The 24119-nt window shown below is 46.3% G+C and overlaps 1 protein-coding gene across 1 annotated transcript in view; it reads right to left on the bottom strand.

Moving 5' to 3' along the window:
* LOC135539360 (protein kinase C alpha type) overlaps window positions 1-24119 on the bottom strand; it is a 204167-nt gene that overhangs the window by 22965 nt on the left and 157083 nt on the right. The window contains exons 11-15 of the mRNA XM_064965190.1: window positions 21905-21996; window positions 20868-20930; window positions 20521-20659; window positions 5231-5311; window positions 1339-1446 (exon numbers count right to left, since the gene is read on the bottom strand). Coding sequence (XP_064821262.1) covers window positions 1339-1446; window positions 5231-5311; window positions 20521-20659; window positions 20868-20930; window positions 21905-21996 — 483 coding nt within the window. The remainder of the gene's footprint in view (window positions 1-1338; window positions 1447-5230; window positions 5312-20520; window positions 20660-20867; window positions 20931-21904; window positions 21997-24119) is intronic.

The following is a 24119-nucleotide window of genomic DNA, read 5'->3' as shown; positions in this document are numbered from 1 at the left end:
CAAATCCCCCATCTGCAGAAACAATGGAGGGACCTCACTCTCTTCACTATGGGCCCTGGTCAAAAGTAGTGCACTACAAATGGAATAGGGTGCCATTTGGGATAGATGGATGGATTTGAGGTAAAACGCTGTAGGACATTTCTGCTGCAACCTAAATACTACAGATGTAGAATCATAATTTTTTTTGAGGAGAGAGCGATACGAAAGAGGTCGGAGACAAAGAGAGCGAGAGAGAGGGTTTGCAGAGAAGTTGAGGGGCAGACAGATTGCAGAGACAGTTGTTAGAAAGTGGTGGTAGTGTGAGAAAGGGGGAGAGTGAGAGAAAGGGATAGAGAGTTTGCTAGATAGAAGGAGAGGCAGAGAGGATGTGTGAGCTCTGAGGGTTGAAGTGGGGAGGTGTGGACACCAGTGTGTTATCACACAGTTCATTGACTCGGCTCAGCCCCGGAACGTTCCTTCTCTCCTCCTGCTCGTGTTATTAGTGCCTTCACCTCTCCTCTCTTACACATGCACACCTTTCCCTATGTGTCTCCCTCTGTCTCCTCCTTTAATTTGTTTTTGGCACAATATGGCTGCAGTCCAATATATGCACACAGGTGGGTACTAGGAGAGATGGAGACCCACACACTGTCAAAAATAAGGAAATATTAGCTTTAAGCTTTTAAGTCATCTCTCCTTGTTCTCCTATTTTGAAACCTACGCACCTGTAACAGTCACTATTTGATCTAAAGGACCTTCAAAGAGTGCAGACGGCGTAGGGGTGAGGTACACACATCCATAACTCCTCACTGTGCTTCTCCAATCCCGCTTGTTTTGAATCCACTTCCTACCTTATACAACAGTATGCCCTTAGCTATGTAGGTAGTAACCCCCGTGCCTATAGACTACAATGATAGATCCTTCAACGACAAAAACTTCCAGTCTAAAGGTCACATGTCAAAGTCAGTCATATTTATCGACATAGATTCTATCGATGTATCACTTCTTGCTCTTCCTACTGTACATGCTAATGGATAGTGTCTTCATAAAGGTCATTGTAAAGACGGCTTCAAAAGGTTGACTTCATGAAGTGTTAATAATTGGACCGAGGTCACAGTGGGTATGGGACTAAGTGTTATTGATGACAGATGACGAGAGAAGGGGTGAGAGACTAGCTTCAAAGGGGAGTGGGGAAGACCATGGGTTTAAGGGTGATGGTTGTGGGGCAGGGTGTGAAGGCATATGGGGCCATAGAAATATAATGACATTGACTTCAATGGGAATTTCCATTCTAGTAATTCTATTTCTATGAGAGGGGCTGAGGTTCAAAGGGTTCTTAGGGTCAAAGGTCGTACTCACCCCTTTGCAGATGGACACGGCCTCTTTGGACATTTGCTTGGGGAAAGACACGTTGTGTTCCATGATGGACTGAAAGAGCTCGTCCTCGTCCTCACCATCAAATGGGGGCTGCGGAACAACACGTTATATCGAACGTTATATGCATAGAATGTTATATGCATGTTGTAAATATGTTGAGAATGTTATATACATTTTGTAAATATGCTGGGAATGTTTTATACATTTTGTAAATAGGTTGAGAATGTTATATACATGTTGTAAATGGGTTGAGTATTTTATATACATGTAAATAGTTTGCAAATGTTATGCACATGTTGTAAATATGTTGACAATATTATGTAAATGTTAACATCAGAATGTGTAGTACATCTGTAATGACCTCAAATATTATGTCTTATCAGTCATTTTGACCTTCACCTTCAATCAAACGAGTAAATTCATGATAATCTATCTAGTATCTTAATGTCATAGCTATTTTTCAGGGGTCATTTCTAAACAGGGCCCAGTCCGCAACTCAGCAGAGTCTGTAATGCAGATGTCAGTCAACTGTATAAAAAGTCAGCTTTAATGGAATTTTAGGAGAACAAAGACAAGTAGAAATGTAATGCTGGCTACACAAACAGCCAGAAAAGCTGGCCTCACAGGACTGCTTAAAACAAGCTTGGCAGAAAAAGGGAAACATTTTCTTTGAAAAACACCAATTTGACATTGTGTGCTGTGGTGATTGTGTCCGACACTCGCTTGCTGTTTTCATTTCTGCATCAAGGGGATTCCAAGGCTAATTTGAACAAAGTATTAAGGGGGGGATAAGTCAAAAAGGTTGTTACCAGAGGCATTATCGGAATAAACAGAATAAACATGAACTAAGCTGGTTAACCCTTCAGTGGTCTAAAGTTCCAAACATTGTCATAAAAACACACATGGAAGAACTGTCTTTGCTGATGAACATTCAGACTTCGGTACCAAAGCACCTGCTCAAATCCATTGTATGTGTGTATATTCTACTCTTTCTCAGTCCAGTAATACAACTGAATAAGGGTTGTTATAGTGGCTTGTTACGAGTGAGCGAGCGAGAGAAAAATACAAAACGTTTACGAAACGGAAGATAAAAATCAACGAAAGAGGTCTAGACCATAGAGAGTGAAAGAAACAAGTTCCATACAAAAGTTGCCAGCTGGGAGGGAAATGGACTTGATGGTCCAGCTATTACTATCATTATGAACCATAATGTGTGCACTGTGACACATCATAAATGTAATATTTTTAATTTCCACTAGACTAAACCCTTTGGCAAGAGATACCGAGGCTGCTTTCTGCTCTCTTTATCTGATACACAGTACACTGCACTGAACACCCTCTTGAGGGGGAAACACACACACACCTCTCACCCACACAGTCGACCCACGTCCCTACAATCCTGAGGTCATATAGGCCAAAGGAACTACTTTTGGCCTGTGAGTGTGTACTGTAAAAGGGTATAAAAACCAAAGTTGCCCCAGGGCCTTCCCTTAGTATATGGCTGGGCTGCTGCTCATCCATCACGCCATCTGTTTCTGCCCAGTGAACGTGACGAGATGAAGCTCCTGGCCACTGGGGCCCCAAACACACAGGGAGCAAACAAACCCATCACCCTTACTGAACAGAGCAGCAGGGAGTTAGCACTGGCCGCATCTCAAATGGCGCCCTATATGGCTATACCCTATGTAGTGTACAGTGTAGGCTGGTGGGAGGAGCTATAGGAGGATCTGCTCATTAGAATGGCTGGAATGGAATTAATGGAATGGTATCAAACACATCATGGATATCACGTTTGACTCCGTTCCATTAATACCATTCCATCCATTACAATTAGCCCATCCTCCTATAGCTCCTCCCACAAGCCTCCACTGGTAGTAGGGCTCTGGTCAAAAGTAGTACACTATATAGGGAATACCATTTCGGATGCTCACTCAGAGTATTCGATAGCGTAGCCAGTCAACTAAATATATTTTTGAGTTGCCCTTACTGATGGTTGGGACGGTTATGGAAACAACCGAAAAGCATCTGTTAATCCTTTACCCTCATACTCATACACAGGTTGAAAATCCCAGATTGGAACACAGTGGCTGTACAGTAAAATGCTATACATGACGTCAGAGCTCTGGCTCTGCCCTTCACAGCGCTGTATGTGTTTTGAGTGACAGCCGTTATGAACCTGAGCACCTCGCAAGACAAGAAGGTGCCACCCTCCCTCCAGATAGTTGGGGAACTTTAGCAAATGTTCTGTTGTCTGAGTGAGGGAAATGCTGTAAATTAAGAGGACTATGTATTTTGAATGATGAGACATGAGGATTATAGTAAATACCGCTTTGATATCATACAAGCAAGGCAAACACAGGAGTCCAAATGTGCACTTCACATTTCCATATCAATTATACTCATGTCATATACAGTGTTGAGGTCGACCGATTAATCAGCATGGCCGATTAAATTAGGGCTGATTTCAAGTTTTCATAACAATCGGTAATCGGCATTTTTGGAAGCCGAATACATTGCATTCCACAAGGAAAATGTGTGGCAGGCTGACCACCTGTTACGCGAGTGCAGCAAAGAGCCAAGGTAAGTTGCTAGCTAGCATTAAAAACGTATCTTATAAAAACAATCAATCTTCACATAATCACTAGTTAACTACACATGGTTGATGATATTACTAGGTTGACTAGCTTGTCCGGCATTGCATATAATCAATGCGGTGCCTGTTAATTTATCATCGAATCACAGCCTACTTCACCAAACGGGGGATTATTTAACAAATTCACATTCGCGAAAAAGGCACAATCGTTGCACGACTGTACCTAACCATAAACATCAATGCCTTTCTTAAAATCAATACACAGAAGTATATATATTTTTAAACCTGCATATTTAGTTAAAAGAAATTCATGTTAGCAGGCATTATTAACTAGGGAAACTGTGTCACTTCTCTTGCGCTCATTGCATGCAGTCAGGGTATATGCAGCAGTGTGGGCCGCCTGGCTCGTTGCGAACTAATTTGCCAGAATTTTACATAATTATGACATAATTATGTAACAGCAATATTTAGACATAGGGTTGCCACCTGTTCAATAAAATATGGAACGGTTCTGTATTTCACTGAAAGAATAAACGTTTTGTTTTCTAAATGATAGTTTCCGGATTTGACCATATTAATGACCAAAGACTCTTATTTCTGTGTTTATTATATTATAATTATATCATAATATAAAAGTATATGATTTGATAGAGCAGTCTTACTGAGTGGCGGTTGGCAGCTCAGTTACTAATAAACTTTACTAATAAACAAATAAATGATACAATTTAAGACAGAGAATACAATGTTCAATACCAGAGATAAATAAGAAAGAACGTGCTTTTAGCCTGAAACTCTTTCTAAAGACTGTTGACATCTAGTGGAAGCCCTAGGAACTGCAATCTGGGAGGCCTTATTATTAAAATACATGCCATTGAAAATAGTGGTAAGCTGAATTTTTTGGTGTGTGGGGGGGGGGGGGGGTGATTTGTCCTCGGGGCTTCGCCTGCCACATTAGTTCTGTTATACTCACAGATGACAATTTAACAGTTTTAGAAACTTTAGAGTGTTTTCTATCCAAATCTACCAAATCTTCTGGGCCTGAGTAACAGGCAGTTAACTTTGGGCATCCTTTTAATCTGGAACTGAAAATAGTGCCCCCTACCCTAAGTTAAAATAAGTGTTCATTCAGTATTGTTGTAATTGTCATTATTACAAATATATATATAAAAATCGGACGATTAACCGGTTTTGGCTTTTTTTGGTACTCCAATAAATCGGTATCGACGTTGAAAAACCACAATTGGTCGACCTCTAGTAGAGAAAGCTGGGGGGCACACTCACCTGTCCTGCCAACATTTCGTAGAGCAGCACTCCATATGCCCACCAATCCACTGATAGCCCGTATGGCTGGTATGCAATAATCTGGGGAAGGAGGGAGGGAGAGACAGACAGAAGAGAGAGAGCGAGAGAGGGATGAAAAGAGTTACATGGGATTAGATAAGACAATGTACATGTTCACAGAAGGTGAAATGCTGGCAAAGTATATACACATTACAGACAAAGAGACAGGCACACACATATTTAAAAAAAATGTTTAGTCTCATACCACACTCTGCATCAGCTAATGTAACACATTCATATGCACACACACACACACACACACACACACACACACACACACACACACACACACACACTAGCCTCACATTGTCGTCACGATATGTCTATTGCTAACTGACAGTACCCAAGAGAGCCAGAGACACATGCCTTCCACACACGCCCCACCAGTCAATCTAGCTCTTATTAGCAATTAGCATCCTCTTCTAGAGGGAACCTGGTTCATCACTGAGAGAGCAGGCACATCCTGTCAACCAGTTTCACCATCTGCTGTTGTATCCCCCTAGCTTATCATTGGATCCATTCTAATGAAGACATGAGACAGCCTTGCCGGAGCGAAGTACTGCTATGTTGTGGAGGGAAAATCCATTGATGCAAAGCAAAGTACTGTTGTGACGTCCATTGGAGAATTCACTGATGCTAAACAAATGGAGGGAGACAATGTTATCGTTTTGTGAAGTGGTGGGTAGCGTATCTCTACTTGTGCAATAACAGCTGGGGTAAGTACGCCCCACGCATGCAAGAACACATTATGCATGCATGTGCACATAAAGGGACTTTCATTGAACAGATGATGGAAGCAGAGAACAAGACACCTGAAGCCCCAACAGTGCTAGGGGAGAAGCAGCTGCACAACTAATAGGCTACCGGCGGAAATGAAGATGAAGAGGTGCCTTGAGTATCAGAAGGAAAACACGAGTGTCTTCCTGGGTCATGTTGGAAAGTGTAGCAAACGGGAACTTATTTTCAGAGGACGTGTCCAACAAAACGAGTGCATCAATACATCAACATGAGGGATTGCCAGAGGAAGATCATCAATAAAAGATAGGCCATTATGTCATGGAGATGAGGTGGGGAAAGAGGTCAGCGCTTTGTTTTTCACGCACAGTATAAGGAGAGGGTGTCTTTGCGTGTATGTGTCTTTGTATGTGTGTAAGGAGAGTGTGTATTTGCGTGTGATCTTATTTGAAGAGGCACGGCACAGTTCAACGTAAACAAAGATGGTTGTCACGCCTTAATACACCTGACGTAAGTAAGTATATCATGTAGGTTAAACTCCTACGAGCAGGTATACATATGCATAACAGATGATGATATGCAGTGATTATGAATGAGTAATGTGAAGCTTTAATGAGCTGATCGGAGTTACGCTGCTAATGTAGTTGGTGTTTAACTTCAGTCTCTGTCAAAAATTCTAACAAGCACCCACAAACACTCTCCTCTATCTTCCGCTCTCTATCACACGCGCACACGCACGCACGTACACACGCACACACACACACACCTTTTATCCCCACCATCACACGGTAAGGTGTGATATGTGAGAGCAGTTCTTCTCCACATTGCCCTGTGAATTTTTCTGTGTAAAACCTGACCTCCGCCTGACCCTTGAGAGCCCTGAAAGGCACCTCTGGCTCTGCACTGTGCCGTCATGGCACGCAAGCCACTTACCTTCGGGCTTTAGAGAGCTGGACACACAAACAAAATCAATGCACACACATACGCACATACTCCTACACTGGCTGGCAATCACAAAAACTCAAACAGTCATCCCTCTCTTACACATACGTGAGCACACAAGCAAGACTTTAACCCGTTTCCCTAACAGTAAATACAATATTGGCTTGTTTTCTGTTTGTCGTCCTGTCTTTTTGGCTTACCAGGCTATACTCAGTCTCAAACTAAACTGAACAGGTCAAAATTGATTCCATGAGTATATCAACCTTTCTCCATGAGCTACACTACCGGTCAAAATTTCTATAACACCTAATCATTCAAGGGTTTTTCTGGTTGAGAGAAAGCCAAGAGTGTGGACAGCTGTCATCAAGGCAAAGGGTGGCTATTTGAAGAATCTTAAAATATAAAATATATTTTGATTTGTTAACACTTTTTTGGTTACTATACGATTCCATATGTGCTATTTCATAGTTTTGATGTCTTCAATATTATTCTACAATGTAGAACATGGTAAAAATAAAGAAAAACCCTTGAATGAGTAGGTGTGTCCAAACGTTTGACCAGTAGTGTACATCAGGTCTATCTTAGGTAATGTTTCAGATGGATACATGCTTACAAACCCCTGGGCCAGGGATCAGAAATTACACAGGAGACAAAACGACTCAATAGTCCATATTGAGAATGAAGACCATTATAGTTCTGCAGCTGACATGGTTGTGCTACTGCCTGTCTGGGGCACTGTGTCAGTCAGACAGTGGACATGAAGGTGGAGCGGTTGTCAATAAGCAACAGCGAGACAAAGCTATCACACCACCTGCCTTCCACACTATGCTGAAAGAGATGCTGGTCGAGCAGACAGTTGAGCTGATCCAAACCAAGACTAAATGGAAACTATGGAGGCCAGACAGTACCAGTAGGGTCCAGGAAGAGGAGCTGAGAACCAGACTGAGAAATACAGGAAACCAGCTTGATGAATTAAGGAAAATGAATCAAGGAAAACAGAGTTATAACGTATTACTACTTGTTCAAAAGGATGTATGAGAGCCCTTATCACGTCTTATAAATCACTTATTATGTGGCACTGGGTACTAAATGTACGAACCATACTACATACTATTTAGAACATACGGTTCAGTAAAAAATGTATGCAGTAAGCAACAACATACTAGGCTCGTCCATATTGAGAAGGCGCCATCTAAATGCACAATCGCGTCTGTTCGCGCCACTCGTTCATTTTGGAACAGCACTTCCCTCTTCTGATTATCGGCTATTGCCAAATGCACATGGGTCTGATAAGATTATTCTCTTCCTCAAGTGTGCTGTCAAGTCATAATATATGAAACGCTGAATATGACACCATGGCATTTCAAATCATCTTACAATTTCTGAAGTTTCACATACTATAAAACGAGCATTGGTATTCGGACAGGCCCAATGACTCTGATTCATTAGAAGCATCTTGTAATGCATTAAGACCTCATCATAATGTACCTAAGAATGTGTAATCGTTGTCTTCACAGAAAGACCAAGAGTGGCATTCTCAGCTGCACTGACAGAGGATGGTTCCGGAAGCAACAAAAGGACCGTTCAACACAAACTACTTTGGTGTACGGGAAGGTCATCGCCAACATCAGCAACGCCTACAATCCCCCAAACCGGTAATGTGAAGCACAAACAATAACATTACAGAAAAAGGTTAAAGTGACAATTCACTTTTGAAAGTTTTAGCTTATTTTCTTCCTAGATCTATACATTTACCATTGCAACAGGGAATGCATATATTTCCTGGGCAATGTACTGTATAGATTTGCCAATTCCTAATTTACTGTAACCTATAACTGGAAACCATCTATAATTGATGAAAAAATGTAAACGTGTACAGTGATGTGTAGAGTACATTCGCCATTTGAGTTTAATTGAACTGCATTGCATTTAATTTGACTTAATTTGATTAAAATATCAAAATACTTTCCTGTGGGGTGTGTCCAATTCCAATTCAAATGGTGAATTAATTCAAATTAAAGAGCAATTCACAACTAAATTCTGAATTGACCCCAAATCTGGTGTGTCCTGAATCTTCTTACATTAGAATATCACTATTTACATTGTGCTGATAATAACAAAACAAAACACTTTTGTTAAGCAATACCATCAGTAAACTATTGATAATAGTAATGATTGATCAAAATCTGTATATTTATAAACCATTTATTAAGCTCCTTCGCTACAGGTATGGCACCAGTGAGAGGACTCTACCACTTCACCTTCTATTGCCATACATATGGAGCATTTCTGTTCATGTTGGTACGGCAGATACCATAACATCTAGTGATGGTTCAGACAATGCATCTAACGGGGCTGTACTGATGCTTGAGGAGGGAGATCAGGTCTAGGTGTGCCTTGAAGCCAACTCAGGGATCTGGGTAGAAAATGACCGCAACCTCAGCACCTTCACTGGCATTCTGCTCTTTGCCCAGTATATTCTGTATGCGGATAAGTTCCACACCATCTGATTGACAGATCCAGCTACATGCAATAGGAAAAAAAAATTTAATGGACAAGATTAACACTGTTTATTTTAAAAAATCTATATCGGTTTAGTACATCTGTGATGTTTACAGAATGACACGCATAATAACCCTGCAGCTTCCATCCTGAATTTACTGTACACAAACCAACAGCAACGTGTGATGCTGTTTTATGCATTTTATGCTGATTCATTGTTACTATCACATTGTACATGTAGCCTATTCTGTGGTGTATGTTGTTATTCATGTTCTCGGGTGTACTGCAGAGTGCACTTTCGAGGTCTGGCAAAACATTTGCTGTTGCTCATAGCTTTATGTCCTTCTTCAATATATTTATCATGGGTTACAGGATTGGGAGAGAAAAAACATGACCTGAATGAGAAGGTTATCTTGAAAGAATGATTTACAGGCGCTCACATACTCCTTGAGGTAAACACCAGACCTGGGATCACATCCTTAAATAAACATTTTATCATATTTTGAGCGTTCGCTTAAGTCTGCTTGGAGTGCAATTTGGGGACTGTTTCTATTAGTTTATTAAAGCAAGGAATGCTCAACCAGGCACAGATGAAATATCTGAAACCCAAACACACGACTCATACGGTACTGTGAAGAGAGACAATAGTTTTGTGAGACATATACCCAAACTGAAATAGTGGTAATAGAAGCAGGTCACGTCAATCCATAACCTTTGACGTTTCTTAAGCACTTGAACATGATTGAAAGGTAGCCACGTTGAATTGGAACAAAGTCCTCCTGGGAACATTCCATTCGTGCACAAAATGATATACACGGCTCAAAAAAATAAAGGGAACACTAAAATAACCATCCTAGATCTGAATGAATGAAATATTCTTATTAAATACTTTTTTCTTAACATAGTTGAACGTGCTGACAAAAATCACACAAAAATTATCAATAGAAATCAAATGTATCAACCCATGGAGGTCTGGATTTGGAGTCACTCAAAATTAAAGTGGAAAACCACACTACAGGCTGATCCAACTTTGATGTAATGTCCTTAAAACAAGTCAAAATTAGGCTCAGTAGTGTGTGTGGCCTCCACCTGCCTGTATGACCTCCCTACAACACCTGGGCATCCTCCTGATGAGGTGGCGGATGGTCTCCTGGGGTATCTCCTCCCAGACCTGGACTAAAGCATCCGCCAACTCCTGGACAGTCTGTGGTGCAACGTGGCGTTGGTGGATGGAGCGAGACATGATGTCCCAGATGTGCTCAATTGGATTCAGGTCTGGGGAACGGGTGGGCCAGTCCATAGCATCAATGCCTTCCTCTTGCAGGAACTGCTGACACACTCCAGCCACATGAGGTCCAGCATTGTCTTGCATTAGGAGGAACCCAGGGCCAACCGCACCAGCATATGGTCTCACAAGGGGTCTGAGGATCTCATCTCGGTACCTAATGGCAGTCAGGCTACCTCTGGCGATCACATGGAGGGCTGTGCGGCCCCCCAAAGTGATGCCACCCCACACCATGACTGACCCACCGCCAAACCTGTCATGCTGGAGGATGTTGCAGGCAGCAGAACGTTCTCCACGGCGTCTCCAGACTCTGTCACGTCTGTCACATGTGCTCAGTGTGAACCTGCTTTCATCTGTGAAGACCACAGGGCGCCAGTGGTGAATTTGCCAATCTTGGTGTTCTCTGGCAAATGCCAAATGTCCTGCACGGTGTTGGGCTGTAAGCACAACCCCCACCTGTGGACGTCGGGCCCTCATACCACCCTCATGGAGTCTGTTTCTGACCGTTTGAGCAGACGCATTTACATTTGTGGCCTGCTGGAGGTCATTTTGCAGGGTTCTGGCAGTGCTCCTCCTGCTCCTCCTTGCACAAAGGTGGAGGTAGCAGCCCTGCTGCTGGGTTGTTGCCCTCCTACGGCCTCCTCCACGTCTCCTGATGTACTGGCCTGTCTCCTGGTAGCGCCTCCATGCTCTGGACACTATGCTGACAGACACAGCAAACCTTCTTGCCACAGCTCGCATTGATGTGCCATCCTGGATGAGCTGCACTACCTGAGCCACTTGTGTGGGTTGTAGACTCCGTCTCAAGCTACCGCTAGAGTGGAAGCACCGCCAGCATTCAAAAGTGACCAAAACATCAGCAAGGAAGCATAGGAACTGAGAAGTGGTCTGTGGTCACCACCTGCAGAACCACTCCTTTATTGGGGGTGTCTTGCTAATTGCCTATAATTTCCACCTGTTGTCTATTCCATTTGCACAGCAGCATGTGAAATTTATTGTCAATCAGTGTTGCTTCCTAAGTGGACAGTTTGATTTCACAGAAGTGTGATTGACTTGGAATTACATTGTGTTGTTTAAGTGTTCCCTTAATTTTTTTGAGCAGTGTATAATGCGGCCATATTGCATTGTAAAACTTGTCATGCATAGATAAACATGGCAAAGGTTCAACCACTAGAGAATACCTACACTAGCTTTGACAATATATTCAGATTTACTCAAAACAGTCACCAATAAAGGCATTTAAAATCACCAGTAGTGCAGATTTAGGAAAAAACATATGACCCTCAGATCACATGGTCAGGAAAAACTTAATTGGAAGTCAACTGTCAAATAGATTGTCATGGAGTGTGTACTCTCATATCATTCACAGACAGACCTATGGTGGCCTTCTCTGCAGCACTGGGAACAAAGGCTGGGATCATACTGTAGGACCTTTTAACACTGAAACGACCCTGGTCTACAAAAAGTTCTTCACAAACGTTGGCAACCTCTATAAACCCACCACAGGTAATGTGATGCACTAAACCATAATATACTTGAATATACTGTAAATGTTTTTTGTAGACGTGATATCTAAAAGCTCCTCATTTGCCCTAGGTATCTTCACAGCACCAATGAGAGGACTCTTCCACGTCACCTTCTATTGCAATGCATTTGGAGCCAACCCTGGGTACGTTTTCCTGCGTAAGAACAGGGAACGTATTGCTGCCACTGCAGATCACGCATCTGGTGACCTTGCAGATAATGGATCTAATGGGCTTGTGTTGATGCTTGAGGTAGGAGACCAGGTCTACATGCCCCTCGGTACTCATAGATCTATGATGATGACAACAGCTACAACTTCAGTACCTTCAATGGCATTCTGCTATTTACTCAGTAGCTAACGCTCAGCCATTTACTCAGTAGCTAACGCTCAGCCATTTACTCAGTAGCTAACGCTCAGCCATTTACTCAGTAGCTAACGCTCAGCCATTTACTCAGTAGCTAACGCTCAGCCATTTACTCAGTAGCTAACGCTCAGCCATTTACTCAGTAGCTAACGCTCAGCCATTTACTCAGTAGCTAACGCTCAGCCATTTACTCAGTAGCTAACGCTCAGCCATTTACTCAGTAGCTAACGCTCAGCCATTTACTCAGTAGCTAACGCTCAGCCATTTACTCAGTAGCTAACGCTCAGCCATTTACTCAGTAGCTAACGCTCAGCCATTTACTCAGTAGCTAACGCTCAGCCATTTACTCAGTAGCTAACGCTCAGCCATTTACTCAGTAGCTAACGCTCAGCCATTTACTCAGTAGCTAACGCTTAGCCATTTACTCAGTAGCTAACGCTTAGCCATTTACTCAGTAGCTAACGCTTAGCCATTTACTCAGTAGCTAACTCTTAGCCATTTACTCAGTAGCTAACGCTTAGCCATTTACTCAGTAGCTAACGCTTAGCCATTTACTCAGAAGCTAACTCTTTGCTATTTACTCACTCAAATACCTATGTACTCTATGACGCAAAGGTCCGTTGATGGGAATTATGGCAATGCTAGGTTACTGTAAAAAGGTTGCTACGACTCTATTTTTTTCTTTCCATTCTGTTTGCAATTAAAACAGGCACAGAGACAGAGAGACAGAGAGAGAATAACGAGGTAATGCTGACAGATAGGTATTTAGATTTGTTTCAGGCCATACTGCAGCGAGCACCAACGTGACACCGCTGTCCTTGCTTGTCGCCTGTCATAATGACACAGGGTAAATGGTGCCCTTCAACTCCATGCACAGCACTGCATGGCGAAGTGTGTGTAGGGTTTTCTGTGAGAATACTAATTTGAGTTAAGTGTGTGTGTGTGTGTGTCGGTCTCTGTCTGTCTGTCTGTGAGACTGACTGAGTGTGTTTGTGTGAATGCAGTCTGTATCTGTGTACATGAATGATTGCACGTGTGTGTCCCAGTCAGTCTCTTCTCTGGTTTGGCATCATAATGAATGTGATAGGGACACACACTCTGATGACCTGTCGCTCCACTTTCTCGTGTTGTTTTCTTTCATTTCCCACACTCCATAGAGGCCTATGGCCAGATCACCCAATGTAACGTACTGTGTGCGCGAGTGAGAGTGCTGTTGTGTCCATCTGAGCTGCGGTGGATGTCTCCCGGCAGGCCTAATGCTACGTGACAGTTCTGGATCACTCATAGCTTCTCAAGGCTTCCTCCACTACTACCGCCTCTCAATAGAACCCTGTGCACAGACACTACGGACACAAGACAACTACTAAACACTACAGAACACACCCTCAGCCTGATCTCAGGAACAACATAACAGCAGGTTGAAGTGAGGTCGGCCCACCTCAGTGTCACTGGATTCGTGTTGAAGTGGCGTGTATCACGTTGAGTACTGGACATTAAGCCATAAGTTGTACGTCTGTTGCTAGGTTTTGAAGTGAATGTATTTGACTAGTCAGTATAGTAGCCTGACTGCATACCTGGATTGATGGTGTTCATTCAAACAGCGTCACACTGTTGAATGGATAGGCTGAAGGCTTTCGAGCTGGCTCTAGCCCTGCTGTTTATAATTATTTGGTGTTAGAATGGATTTTGTTATCAGTTAATTTATCAAACTGAATCTTACAAGAGAATAAAGCATTTTCTTGCACCTGTAAAGTATTTTGAGTTACACCTTCGTCAACTTGCCTCTAATGGTTGGGGTTAGGTTATGGGCAAGATAAGCTAGATCTGTAGGGCAACTGCTACTCAGTGCATGGCAGAGCAGTTGAAGGGTCTCCGTCTTGGCTAATGTTAGCTGCTATCGCTAAAGGCTTTGAGGAGCGAGGCAAAATGGGAGGTCAAGCTGAGTTTAGTGCACACTGACAAAGTGCAAAAATGTACTTGGGCAGTTTCTCGCTCTCTCCTCTCACGACTTCTTCCTCTGTCAACACAGAGGATTGAACACAGAAACGAATTGCTCTGATCTGAAAACATCTGTCACCGCAACCACTAATTGCACAAAACCTAAAAATAGGGAGTGAAGTTGTTGAAGCCAAAACAAGGAGCCAGAGGACAATCCAAAGACAGCTCTAAAGCAGCTTCTCTCTCTCTCTCCCAGTCGCCCTCTCCCTCCCAGTCGCCCGCCCTCTCCCAGTCGCCCTCTCCCTCCCAGTCGCCCTCCCTCTCCCTCCCAGTCGCCCTCTCCCTCCCAGTCGCCCCCTCTCCCTCCCAGTCGCCCTCCCTCTCCCTCCCAGTCGCCCTCTCCCTCCCAGCTCCCTAAAGCCCTCTCCCTCCCAGCCCTTCCTCTCCTCCCAGTCGCCTCTCTCCCTCCCAGTCGCCCTCCCTCTCCCTCCCAGTCGCCCTCCCTCTCCCTCCCAGTCGCCCTCCCTCTCCCTCCCCCTCCCAGTCGCCCTCTCCCTCCCAGTCGCCCCTCCCTCTCCCTCCCAGTCCCTCCCTCTCCCTCCCAGTCGCCCGCCCTCTCCCTCCCAGTCGCCCTCCCTCTCCCTCCCAGTCGCCCTCCCTCTCCCTCCGTCGCCCTCTCCCTCCCAGTCGCCCTCCCTCTCCCTCCCAGTCGCCCTCTCCCTCCCAGTCGCCCTCCCTCTCCCTCCCAGTCGCCCTTCCTCTCCCTCCCAGTCGCCCTCCCTCTCCCTCCCAGTCGCCCTCCCTCTCCCTCCCAGTCGCCCTCCCTCCCTCCCAGTCGCCCTCTCCCTCCCAGTCGCCCTCTCCCTCCCAGTCGCCCTCTCCCTCCCAGTCGCCCTCTCCCTCCCAGTCGCCCTCCCTCTCCCTCCCAGTCGCCCTCTCCCTCCCAGTCGCCCGCCTCTCCCTCCCAGTCGCCCTCTCCCTCCCAGTCGCCCTCCCTCTCCCTCCCAGTCGCCCTCCCTCTCCCTCCCAGTCGCCCTCTCCCTCCCAGTCGCCCTCTCCCTCCCAGTCGCCCGCCCTCTCCCTCCCAGTCGCCCGCCCTCTCTCCCTCCCAGTCGCCTCCCTCTCCTCCCAGTCGCCCCCTCTCCCTCCCAGTCGCCCTCCCTCTCCCTCCCAGTCGCCCTCCCTCTCCCTCCCAGTCGCCCGCCCTCTCCCTCCCAGTCGCCCTCCCTCTCCCTCCTAGTCGCCCTCCCTCTCCCTCCCAGTCGCCCGCCCTCTCCCTCCCAGTCGCCCTCCCTCTCCCTCCCAGTCGCCCTCCCTCTCCCTCCCAGTCGCCCTCCCTCTCCCTCCCAGTCGCCTCCTCTCCCTCCCAGTCGCCCTCCCTCTCCCTCCCAGTCGCCCGCCCTCTCCCTCCCAGTCGCTCTCCCTCTGCCTCCCTCCCAGTCGCCCTCCCTCTCCCTCCCAGTCGCCCTCCCCCTCCCATCTCCCCTCTCCCTCCCATCTCAGTCGCCTCTCCTCCCAGGCTTCCCAGTTACCCTGGTCCCAGTCGCCCTCCCTCTCCCTCCCAGTCGCCCTCTCCCTCCCATTCTCCCATCCCTCCCAGTCGCCCTCCCTCTCCCTCCCATCGCCCTCCCTCTCCCTCCCAGTCGCCCGCCCTCTCCCTCCCAGTGCCCTCTCCCTCCCAGTCGCCCTCCTCCCTCTCCCTCCCACGTAGTCGCCCTCTCTCCCTCCCAGTCGATTGATCCCAGTCGCCCTCCCTCTCCCTCCCAGTCGCTGCCCTCTCCCTCCCAGTCGCCCTCCCTCTCCCTCCCAGCCCTTCCTCTCCCTCCCAGTCGCCCTCCCTCTCCCTCCCAGTCGCCCTCCCTCTCCCTCCCAGTCGCCCGCCCTCTCCCTCCCAGTTCCCTTTAGTCGCCCTCCCTCTCCCTAGTCGCCCTCTCCCTCCCAGTCGCCCGCCTCTCCCTCCCTGCCCTCTCCCTCCCAGTGCCCTCTCCCTCCCAGTCGCCCGCCCTCTCCCTCCCAAGTCGCCCAGTCGCCCTCCCTCTCCCTCCCAGTCGCCCGCCCTCTCCCTCCCAGTCGGGCTCCCAGTCGCCCGCCCTCTCCCTCCCAGTCGAGGAAGTCGCCCTCCCTCTCCTCCCAGTCGCCCCGCCCTCTCCCTCCCAGTCGGGTGCCGCCCTCCCTCTTTGGGCCCTCTCCCTCCCAGTCGCCCTCCCTCTCCTCCCAGTCGCCCTTCCTCTCCCTCCCAGTCGCCCCCTCTCCCCTCCCAGTCGCCCTCCCCCTCCCAGTCCCAGCCTCCCTCCCATGGCCCTCCCTCTCCCTCCCAGTGCCTAGTGTCCCAGGTCAGGGTGAGAGGCCCTCCCTCTCCCTAAAGAGTGGCCCTCTCCCTCCCAAAGAGCCCTCCCTCTCCCTCCCAGAGCCCTCTCCCTCCCAGTCGCCCGCCCTCTCCCTCCCAGTCGCCCGCCCTCCCTCCCAGTCGCCCTCCCTCTCCCTCCCAGTAGCCCTCTCCTCCCAGTCGCCCTCTCCCTCCCAATGCCCTCTCCCTCCCAGTCGCCCGCCCTCTCCCTCCCAGTGTGTGCCCTCCCTCTCCCTCCCAGTGTGCCCTCTCCCTCCCAGTCGCGCCCTCTCCCTCCCAGTCGCCCGCCCTCTCCCCCTCCCAGTCGCCCTCTCCCTCCCATGTGGTGTGAGTCGCCCTCCCTCTCCCTCCCAGGTCGCCCTCCCTCTCCCTCCCAGTCGCCCTCCCTCTCCCTCCCAAAGCCCTCTCCCTCCCAGAGCCCTCTCCCTCCCAGAGTCGCCCGCCCTCTCCCTCCCAGTGCCCTCTCCTCCCAGTCGCCTCTCCCTCCCAGGGACCGCCCTCTCCCTCCCAGTGAGCTGTTTTTCCAGTCGCCCGCCCTCTCCCTCCCATGGGGGTCCTGCCCGCCCTCTCCCTCCCAGTCGCCCGCCCTCTCCCTCCCAAGTCGCCCTCTCCCTATGAGAGGCTCTCTCTGCCTCTCCCCCTCCCAGTCTCCTCCCATTAGCATACAGTGACCAACGTATTCCTCAGTAGGCTGCATCACACACCTACAGTACACGGAAGAGTATTCCCTCCCATAGTGCACTGCTTTTCCCAGATATGCACAGGGGACACACACTGGTGCGTGTAGATGCAGAGGACACGGAGAGAGAGAGAAGTAGAGCAATGCACACACTGGTGCGGCGTAAGATGACACACTGGTGCGTGTAGATACACACTGGTGCGTGTAGATACACACTGGTGCGTGTAGATACACACTGGTGCGTGTAGATACACGGACATTAGCATACAGAGACCACACTGGTGCGTGTAGATGACCAACACACATGCACACTTTGGGATAGATACACACTGGTGCGTGTAGATACACACTGGTGCGTGTAGATACACGGACACATGGTGCGTGTAGATACACGGACATGGAGACACACTGGTGCGTGTAGATACACACACGTGTAGATACACATGTAGATACACGGACATGGAGACACACTGGTGCGTGTAGATACACGGACATGGAGAGACACACTGGTGCGTGTAGATACACGGACATGGAGACACACTGGTGCGTGTAGATACACGGACATGGAGAGACACACTGGTGCGTGTAGATACACGGACATTGAGACACACTGGTGCGTGTAGATACACGGACATGGAGAGACACACTGGTGCGTGTAGATACACGGACATGGAGAGACACACTGGTGCGTGTAGATACAGTGCCTTGCAAAAGTACTCATCCCCCTTGGTGTTTTTCCTATTTTGTTCCATTACAACCTGTAATTTCTATTTGGATTTCATGTAGCTGACATAAACAAAATAGTCCAGATTGGTGAAGTGAAATGGAAAAATTGTAAAAAAAAGAAAAAGAAAAAAAGAAAAATGGTGCGTGCATATGTATTCACCCCCTTTGCTATGAAGCCCCTAAATAAGATCTGGTGCAATCAATTACCTTCAGAAGTCACATAATTAGTTAAATAAAGTCCACCGGTGTTCAATCTAAGTGTCACATGATCTCAGTATACAGTTGAAGTCGGAAGTTTACATACAAGTCATTAAAACTCGTTTTTTAACCACTCCACAAATTTCTTGTTAACAAACTATAGTTTTGGCAAGTCAGTTAGGACATCTACTTTGTGCAGGACACACAGATCAGGGTTGGGTTATAAAAAAATATGAAACTTTGAACATCCCACGGAGCACCATTAAATCCATTATTAAATCATGGAAAGAATATGGCACCACAACAAACCTGCCAAGAGAGGGCCGCCCACCAAAACTCACAGACCAGACAAGGAGGGCATTAATTAGAGAGGCAACAAAGAGACCAAAGATAACCCTGAAGGAGCTGCAACGCTCCACAGCGGAGATTGGATTATCTGTCCATAGGACCACTTTAAGCCGTACACTCCACAGAGCTGGGCTTTAGGGAAGAGTGGGCAGAAAAAAGCCATTGCTTAAAGAAAAAAATAAGCAAACACATTTGGTGTTCGCAAAATGGCATGTGGGAGATTCCCCAAACATATGGAAGAAGGTACTCTGGTCAGATGAGACTAAAATTGAGCATTTTGGCCATCATGGAAACGCTATGTCTGGCGCAAACCCAACACCCCTCATCACCCCGAGAACATCTCCACAGTGAAGCATGGTGGTGGCAGCATCATGCTGTGGGGATGTTTTCCATCAGCAGAGACTGAGAAACTGGTCAGAATTGAAGGAATGATGGATGGCGCTAAATATAGGGAAATTTTTCAGTCCTCCAGAGATTTGAAACTGGGATGGAGGTTCACCTTCCAGCAGGACAATGACCTTAAGCATACTGCTAAAGCAACACTTGTGGTTTAAGAGGAAACATTTAAATGTCTTGGAATGGCCTAGTTAAAGCCCAAAACTCAATCCAATTGAGAATCTGTGGTATGACTTAAAGATTACTGTACACCAGCAGAACCCATCCAGCTTGAAGGAGCTGGAGCAGTTTTTCCTTGAAGAATGGGCAAAAATCCCAGTGGCTAGAAGTGCCAAGCTTATAGAGACATACCCCAAGAGACTTGCAGAAAAAATATATTTTAATTCCAGGTTATAAGGCAACAAAATAGAAAAAATGCCAAGGGGGTGAATACTTTCACAAGCCACTGTACACGGACACACACACTGGTGCGTGTAGATACATGCACACTCTCACACACACACTAAAGTGCATGAACACACACACCGACAAACAGAGGATAGCAAACTTCCACATTGCAAAAACAGCAAGACAAAATTAATGAAACCCACATATAGGGGAAGCAAAAATTCTCGTATTATGAGGTTGAGGACAATTTCACTTCAATTAAGAAATCAGACTTTTTGGTAAATGTCCATTTCCAACCCTTCATTGGAGCTAATAACATCGTATCAACCTCTACTCTCTCAAGTCTCTCAAAGTCAAAGAGAGAGAGAGAACGCGTGGAGTTATGAGGGCCTGACTGGATTCCCTGATGCGAGAGCTGGACAGTGCATTTGCAGAGGGGCTCCCCACCGCCCCAACCACCCTGTGTGTGTGTGTGTGCACCTCACCATCGCAGCTTGTCCACCCAGTCTCAGCAGAAGGAAATCAATATGATGACCCTCAATGGGCTATGCTTGACTGGGTTGGTTGCATCAAGGGCAGATTCTTATGTGAAACGCTCTCTAACTCAAAATGTTCAGTAGACACGGTAATCTTTCTAACTCAAAATGTTCAGTAGACACGGTAATCTTTCTAACTCAAAATGTTCAGTAGACACGGTAATCTTTCTAACTCAAAATGTTCAGTAGACACGGTGTGCGCGCGCGCATCCTGAGCCGTCGACTCGGATTTGAATTACCACGGAGACGGGGGCGCAGGCCAGACAATGACAAAGATGACCACCCCACTCCATCCCCCCACACACACTCCCCCTGTTCCTACCTCTGGGGCGATGTAGTCGGGTGTCCCACAGAAGGTGCGAGTGGTCACTCCCTCGTATATGTTCTCTTTACACATGCCAAAATCAGCGATCTTAATGTGGCCCTCCGAGTCCAGCATCACATTGTCCAGCTTCAGATCCCTGCAGGAGACACCCGCATCATGTGACAAGGGCCAAATGAAGATGACCATTGTATATTAGGGCCTTTTCTACACCACTCCTGTTACTTCCTTACATTTATATTATTAAATTGATGAATTATTGTTTTGACAATACACAGTGTACGGTAAACATTGATCCTAGAATGGGATAAAGTGCCTCAATTGGTATACATTGGAAGAAGACCCACCTGTAAATGATTCCTTTCTTGTGCAGGAAGAACAGGCCAACAGAGATCTCTGCTGCATAGAACCTGCAATGACATGCTCCATGTTAGGCAGCCCTGAAGCCATTCATTTCAACAGGAAGGATTGTAATGTGCTTCAGCTAGACTGGGTACATTCTGATAGATTTATTCATTCTTATACCTAGGCTGTCGTTTCTCCTTCTCCTCCGTTCTTTGCAGTGCCCAGTCTAGTTTTTACTCTTCTTCTCCCTTCCCCCTATCTCTTCCAAGCCCTCTATTTATTTATATTTTACACACACACACACACACACACACACATACACTCTTATTCCCCCTGACCAAAAATATAAATGCAACAATTTCAAAGATTTTACTTAGTTACAGTTCATAGAAGGAAATCCGTCAATTTAAATAAATTCATTAGGCCCTAATCTATAGATTTCACATGACTGGGCAGGGGTACAGCCATGGGTGGGCCTTGGAGGATATAGGCCCACCCACTTGGGAGCCAGGCCCAGCCAACTGGAATTAGGGCTTTATTACAGACAGAAATGCTCCTCGGCACCCCTCCTCAGATGACCCGCAGGTGAAGGAGCCAGCTGTGGAGGTCCTGGGCTGCCGTGGTTACACGTGGTCTGCGGTTGTGAGGCCTGTTGGATGTACTGCCAAATTCTCTAAAACGACGTTGGAGACGGCTTATGGTAGACAAATGACAAAATTCTCTGGGATCTTTAATTTCAGCTATTTAACTAGGCAAGTCAGTTAAGAACAAATTCTTATTTACAATAACGGCCTACCCCGGGCCAAACCCAGACGACACTGGGCCCATTGTGCGCCGACCTATGGGACTCCCAATCGCGGCCGGATGTTATACGGCCTGGAATCGAACCAGGGACTGTAGTGACGCCTCTTGCACTGAGATGCAGTGCCTTAGACCGCAGCGCCACTCGGGAGCAGAAACATGGGACCAACACTTTACATGCTGTGTTTATATTTTTGTTCAGTATAAAAGGTGAAAGCGAGGGGAAAGGGGAACTTACACTGCCTGTGGCTCTTTGAACTTGCCCGCTTGTTGGATGTGGTACATGAGGTCTCCCCCATTCACATACTCCATGACAAAGTACAGCCGGTCCTGGGCAGAGGGGGAGACAGAGACGGGGCTGTTTAATTTCATATAACATTGGTTTTCATAATGTTGGCATCTGTTCTACCGTCATATACTGTGTTATGATAACAGCCATGTCAGACAGACAGAGAGAGAGGTAGTACTATAGAAAGTACTATAGAAAGCAGAACAACAACATGAGAGGAAAAAGTATACCCCTCAGAAATATTTCCCATGTATGACTCCATTATGTCTAGTCACACTGAAGTAAATCCCTCAGACAGCCTCTTACCGGTCTGTCCTGCGCTAGTCACAGGGCGACATTTTCGAAGTGTAAAACTTAACATACACCAGGTGGGTCAAGCCCTGAATATTGTTTGGCTAAAAGACGTGATATATCAGACTGTGTACCACGGGTATGACAGAATATGACCATTTACTGGTCTAATTACATTGGTAACCAGTTTATAATAGCAATAAGGCACCTTGGGGGTTTTGTGGTATATGGCCAATATAGCATGGCTAAGTGCTGTATCCAGGCACTTTACATTTTTTATTATTATTATTTTTTAATTGAATATCTGAAACATACGATATACTTGCAGTGAAGCCGCTCAACAACCACACCACACCAGTCATCCACCTGACTCCCATTCAGAGTGACACACACATCCAGGGTCAATGCCCTGCTCAAGGGCACGTTGACAGAAGACATGAACCCGAACCCTCCAAGATCCCCCCCCCCCACAGATCCCCAACAGCTGATCCCCCCCCCCAGACAGTCTCCCCCCAAGAAGAAAAAATAATTAATTAATTACTACAAAAAATACAATTAATTCCATTCCCCACCCCTAAGAACCCCCAAATGCATCAACCAAGAAAATGAACTAAAGAGAAAAAGACAGAAGACAACAGAAAACAACATTGCAAAAAAAACAACAGAAAACTAAAAAAACAAAGGACATCAAGGACAACTAAAATCATAACAGCAATGCCACTGTATATGTTTGTGTGCATGTCTGGCACTATTACATGTATCCAGGCACTCTGCATTGCGTCGTGCATAAGAACAGCCCTTAGCCGTGGTATATTGGCCATATACCACACCTCCTCAGGCCTTATTGCTTAATTATTATCTGGAAGTGTGATTTAATTTGAAACTTGTCTTCAACATTGTGCGTTCTGAAGAGGCGTCTATTTACGTATTCCTCAGCTTACTAAACCCTAGTTAAATTATCGCCTCCTCATAACGCACATTGTTGAAGAATAATTTGAAATTAAATCACGCTGCAAGATTATAATAAGGTTTACGGTATTTTATGCACTTTGCTCAACATAAGCTTGAAATTACCTGTCAGACAAGGCAAATGGTTTCCTTAAACAATTACCCTCAAAGTGTTAGTGGCATCTTATTGTGAAGAGGATTTGGACTTCTCCTCACTTAAAAATGCATCGAATTTTTGATTTCCACTTTGGGGATGTGTGTGTGTATGTGTATTGGCCACCGTACTGTGCAAATGGCGCCTACCCTTTGTCGTCCCTGCACGAGAGAGATTGAGGGATTAAAGACTAAGGAGGAATGAGAGAAGTGCTGAGAAAGCTGACAGATTAAAACAAAGAAAAACTTCATTGAACTTTGTGTGTGTGGGTATATACAATTGTGGTGTGTGTGTGGGTATATACAATTGTGGTGTGTGTGTGGGTATATACAATTGTGGTGTGTGTGTGGGTATATACAATTGTGGTGTGTGTGTGGGTATATACAATTGTGGTGTGTGTGGGTATAAACAATTGTGGTGTGTGTGTGGGTATATACAATTGTGGTGTGTGTGTGGGTATAAACAATTGTGGTGTGTGTGTGGGTATAAACAATTGTGGTGTGTGTGTGGGTATAAACAATTGTGGTGTGTGTGTGGGTATATACAATTGTGGTGTGTGTGTGGGTATAAACAATTGTGGTGTGTGTGTGTGGGTATAAACAATTGTGGTGTGTGTGTGGGTATAAACAATTGTGGTGTGTGTGTGGGTATATACAATTGTGGTGTGTGTGTGGGTATATACAATTGTGGTGTGTGTGTGGGTATATACATGTGTGTGGGTATATACATGTGTGTGGGTATATACATGTGTGTGGGTATATACATGTGTGT

The sequence above is a fragment of the Oncorhynchus masou genome, chromosome 5 (assembly GCF_036934945.1).
Source record: "Oncorhynchus masou masou isolate Uvic2021 chromosome 5, UVic_Omas_1.1, whole genome shotgun sequence".
Taxonomy (NCBI): Eukaryota; Metazoa; Chordata; class Actinopteri; order Salmoniformes; family Salmonidae; genus Oncorhynchus; species Oncorhynchus masou.
The sequence above is the reverse complement of the archived record's forward strand: the minus strand, read 5'-3'. Positions and strand labels throughout refer to the sequence as shown.